Source organism: Haliotis cracherodii, unplaced genomic scaffold (assembly GCF_022045235.1).
Source record: "Haliotis cracherodii isolate W230 unplaced genomic scaffold, xgHalCrac1.p SCAF_8, whole genome shotgun sequence".
NCBI lineage: Eukaryota > Metazoa > Mollusca > Gastropoda > Lepetellida > Haliotidae > Haliotis > Haliotis cracherodii.
Window position 1 is genome coordinate 25393848 of NW_027266341.1, and position 4826 is coordinate 25398673.

Genomic DNA, 4826 nt, shown 5'->3' on the forward strand with positions numbered 1-4826 from the left:
TTAACGTCGCTTTAGCATTTCAGTTACGTCGCGACTTATTGACGTGAACATGTTGGAAGTGACGTCTACCCACCAGCACCAATATGTGCTGACAGACCAAGGATCACAATCGGGAATTCGAACCCGGAAATGACTAAATTCGAAGATGGTTAAGGAGAAATGAATAGGTAAGGGGGTTGGGGGTGAAGGGAGTGTGGGGTGAGGGAGTGTGGGAGTGTGGGAGTGCGGAGGTGTTGGCTGTGGGGTGAGGGAGTGTGTAGTGAGGGAGTGTGGGGTGAGGGAGTGTGGGTGTTTGGAGGTGTTGGGTGTGGGAGTGAGGGTGTGTGGAGGTGTTGGGTGTGGGGTGAGGGAGTGTGGGGTGAGGGAGTGTGGGGTGAGGGAGTGAGGAGGTGAGGGAGCGTGGGGTGAGGGAGCGTGGAGGTGAGGGAGCGTGGGGTGAGGGAGTGAGGGAGCGTGGGGTGAGGGAGTGTGGAGGTGTGGGGTGAGGGAGTGTGGAGGTGAGGGAGTGTGGAGGTGAGGGAGTGTGGGGTGAGGGAGTGTGGGGTGAGGGAGTGTGGAGGTGAGGGAGCATGGGGTGAGGGAGTGTGGGGTGAGGGAGTGTGGGGTGAGGAGGTGAGGGAGCGTGGGGTGAGGGAGTGAGGAGGTGAGGGAGTGTGGGGTGAGGGAGTGTGGGGTGAGGGAGTGTGGGGTGAGGGAGTGTGGAGTGTGGAGGTGTGGGGTGAGGGATTGTGCAGGTGAGGGAGTGTGGGGTGAGGGAGAGTGGGGTGAGGGAGTGTGGAGGTGTTGGGTGTGGGTGAGGGAGTGTGTAGTGAGGGAGTGTGGGGTGAGGGAGTGTGGAGGTGAGGGAGTGTGGGATGAGGGAGCGTGGGGTGAGGGAGTGTGGGGTGAGGAAGTGTGGAGGTGAGGGAGCGTGGGGTGAGGAAGTGTGGAGGTGAGGGAGTGTGGGGTGAGGGAGTGTGGGGTGAGGGAGTGTGGGGTGAGGGAGTGTGGAGTGTGAAGGTGTGGGGTGAGGGAGTGTGGAGGTGAGGGAGTGTGGAGGTGAGGGAGTGTGGAGGTGAGGGAGCATGGGGTGAGGGAGTGTGGGGTGAGGGAGTGTGGGGCAAGGGAGTGTGGGGTGAGGGAGTGTTGGGTGAGGGAGTGTGGGGTGAGGGAGTGTGGAGGTGAGGGAGTGTGGAGGTGAGGAAGCGTTGGGTGAGGGAGTGTGGAGGTGTGGGGTGAGGGAGTGTGGAGGTGTGGGGTGAGGGAGTGTGGAGGTGTGGGGTGAGGGAGTGTGGAGGTGAGGAAGCGTTGGGTGAGGGAGTGTGAAGGTGTGGGGTGAGGGAGTGTGGAGGTGAGGGAGTGTGGGGTGAGGAAGCGTTGGGTGAGGGAGTGTGGGGTGAGGGAGTGTGGGGTGAGGGAGTGTGGAGGTGAGGGAGCATGGGGTGAGGGAGTGTGGGGTGAGGGAGTGTGGGGTGAGGGAGTGTGGGGTGAGGGAGTGTGGGGTGAGGGAGTGTGGAGGTGAGGGAGTGTGGAGGTGAGGGAGTATGGGGTGAGGGAGCGTGGGGTGAGGGAGTGTGGGGTGAGGGAGTGTGGAGGTGTGGGAGCATGGGGTGAGGGAGTGTGGGGTGAGGGAGTGTAGGGTGAGGGAGTGTGGAGGTGAGGGAGTGTGGGGTGAGGAAGCGTTGGGTGAGGGAGTGTGGAGGTGAGGGAGTATGGGGTGAGGGAGTGTGGAGGTGTGGGGTGAGGGAGAGTGGAGGTGAGGGAGCGTGGGGTGAGGGAGTGTGGAGGTGTGGGGTGAGGGAGAGTGGAGGTGAGGGAGTGTGGGGTGAGGGAGTGTGGGGTGAGGGAGAGTGGAGGTGAGGGACTGTGGGGTGAGGGAGTGTGGGGTGAGGGAGTGTGGGGTGAGGGAGTATGGGGTGAGGGAGTATGGGGTGAGGGAGTGTGGGGTGAGGGAGTGTGGAGGTGAGGGAGTGTGGGGTGAGGGAGTGTGGGGTGAGGGAGTGTGGGGTGAGGGAGCGTGGGGTGAGGGAGTGTGGAGGTGAGGGAGTGTGGGGTGAGGGAGAGTGGGGTGAGGGAGTGTGGGGTGAGGGACTGTGGGGTGAGGGAGTGTGGGGTGAGGGAGAGAGGAGGTGAGGGAGTGTGGAGGTGAGGGAGTGTAGGGTGAGGGAGAGTGGAGGTGAGGGAGTGTGGGGTGAGGGAGTGTGGGGTGAGGGAGTGTGGGGTGAGGGAGTGTGGGGTGAGGGAGTGTGGGGGGTGGGTGTGTGGGATAAGGGTTAAAAGGCGAATCTGAGGATGATTGAGTGAGTGACTGGGTTTTAGGCCGCATTTAGCAATATTCCAGGAATATCATGGCTGCGGACACAAGAAATGAGCTTCACACATTGTACCCATGTGGGAAATCCAAACCTCGTCTTGGGCGTGACGAGCGAACGCTTTAACCACTAGGCTACCCGACTTCACCCTTAAGATGCGAACAGAGTGAGGACGTCGAAAGGGAGAGAAACAAGTACAGTTGGGCTTGAATTTCAAAAATTCAAAAAAGGGTCTCCGGGAATGACGAATCCTCGTAACTTTTATTCTTAACGTCCTTTGAATATCCCTAAAGGTAGTTCAGAAAATCAGGGTATTAGATGATTGGGCCTGTGTATGATACGAGATTAATATCCTTCGACCACCTAGTGGTGAGTGAGTTGGGTTTATCGCCTCTTATAACAGTATTTCATTTATATCACGGCGTTTCAACCACCTAGACTGCCACAACATATTTATTTGTTGACAGTAGTGTGTGTACATCCATAAGAATGGGTCTTCGCACCTTGCACGGACATATTGAATGGCGACAATGATTTCAATGTGGCGTGCGTGGGCCGTACCAGGATATGGATGACATTTGACGTCACGCATGCAGTACAGCACGACGTTTACATATTGATCAACACACACCAAACGGAACAAGAAACCTGTTTGTCCATCTTGGAGAAGAGGTATACGTGATGGCGGAGCAGCTGGAGTTACAGGTGACATCAGAGTAAAAACATATGTGTAAAACGTTTTTTTATTGGAGTGTAAAGATTCTTTAAAGGTGTTTTTTAGAAGCGAGGCTGGGGTAGCCGTGTGTTTGATAGTGGTGGAGTAGCCTTGTGGTTGTTAGCGGTGGAGTAGCCTTGTGGTTGTTAGCGGTGATGTAGCCTTGTGGTTGTAAGCAGTGGAGTAGCCTTGTGGTTGTTGGCAGTGGAGTAGCCTTGTGGTTGGTAGCGATGGAGAAGCCTTGTTGTTGGTAGCGGTGAAGTGGCTGATTGCGGTGGAGTAGCCTTGTGGTTGGTAGCAGTGAATTAGCCTTGTGGTTGTTAGCGGTGGAGTGGTCTTGTGGTTGGTAGCGGCGGAGAAGCCTTGTGGTTGTTAGCGGTGAAGTAGCCTTGTGGCTGTTTGCGGTGGAGTAGCCTTGTGGTTGTTAGCAGTGGAGTAGCCTTGTGGTTGTTAGCGGTGGAGTAGCCTTGTGGTTGGTTGCGGTGAAGTAGCCTTGTGGTTGTTAGCGGTGGAGAAGCCTTGTGGTTGGTAGCGGTGAAGTGGCTGTTAGCGGTGGAGTAGCCTTGTGGTTGGTAGCGGTGGAGTCGTCTTGTGGTTGTTTGCGGTAGAGTAGCCTTGTGGTTGTTAGCAGTGGAGTAGCCTTGAGGTTGGTAGCGGTGAAGTGGCTGTTTGCGGTAGAGTGGCCTTGTGGTTGTTAGCGGTGGAGAAGCCTTGTGGTTGGTAGCGGTGAAGTGGCTGTTTGCGGTGAAGTAGCCTTGTGGTTGTTAGCGGTGGAGTAGTCTTGTGGTTGGTAGCGGTGAAGTAGACTTGTGGTTGTTTGCGGTAGAGTAGCCTTGTGGTTGTTAGCAGTGGAGTAGCCTTGAGGTTGTTAGCGGTGGAGTAGCCTTGAGGTTGTTAGCAGTGGAGTAGCCTTGAGGTTGTTAGCGGTGTAATAAGCAAGTGGTTGTTAGCGCTGGAGTAGCCTTGTGGTTGTTAGCGCTGGAGTAGCCCTGTGGTTGTTAGCGGTGGAGTAGCCTTGTGGTTGTGAGCGATGTAATAACCAAGTGGTTGTTAGCGGTGAAGTAGCCTTGTGGTTGGTAGCGGCAGAGAAGCCTTTGGTAGTTAGCGGTGGAGAAGCCTTTGGTTGGTAGCGGCAGAGAAGCCTTCGGTTGTCAGCGGTGGAGTAGCCTTAGGGTTGTTTGCGGTGGAGTAGCCTTGCGGTTGTTTGCGGTGAAGTAGCCTTGTGGCACTCACACATTCATACACTCAAACCACTAACTCACTCACCTACTCTCTCACCCACTCAAACCACTAACTCACTCACCGACTCTCTCACCCACCCAAACCACTCACTCACACACGCACTCACATTCATACACTCAAACCACTCACGCACTCATCGACTCTCTCACCACTCAAACCATTCACTCACGCACTCATACATTCATACACTCAAACCACAAACTCACTCACCGACTCTCTCACCCCCTTAAACCACTCACTCACTCACCGACTCACAAATTCATACACTCAAACCACTCACTCACTGACTCTCTCACCCACCCAAACCACTCACTCACTCACGCACTCACACATTCATACACTCAAACCATTCACGCACTCACCGACTCTCTCACCCACTCAAACCACTCACTCACGCACTCATTCATTTATACACTCAAACCACAAACTCACTCACCGTCTCTCTCACCCACTCACTCACTCACTCACTCACACATTCATACACTCAAACCACTCACTCACCGACTCTCTCACCAACCCAAACCACTCACTCACGCACTCATACATTCATACACTCAAACCACAAACTCACTCACCGA

At 55.4% G+C, this 4826-nt stretch overlaps 1 protein-coding gene across 1 annotated transcript; it reads right to left on the reverse strand.

The window, feature by feature from the left end:
- Positions 1-2951, reverse strand: LOC139450876 (mucin-2-like). Its single transcript, XM_071232711.1, has 2 exons — positions 2923-2951; positions 1-1843 (listed from the first exon to the last, which is right to left on the reverse strand). Exons 1-2 carry the CDS (start codon positions 2949-2951, stop codon positions 1-3), a joined length of 1872 nt encoding a protein of 623 aa, XP_071088812.1.
- Positions 2952-4826: the final 1875 nt, after the last annotated feature.

Coding starts and splice junctions, on each gene's coding strand:
- LOC139450876 (XM_071232711.1), bottom strand. CDS start 2,951: ATGGACAAACAGGTTTCTTGTTCCGTTTG. Junction 1,844..2,922: donor CAGGTTTCTTGTTCCGTTTG/GTGTGTGTTGAT, acceptor CTCACCCCACAG/TCCCTCACCTCCACTCTCCC.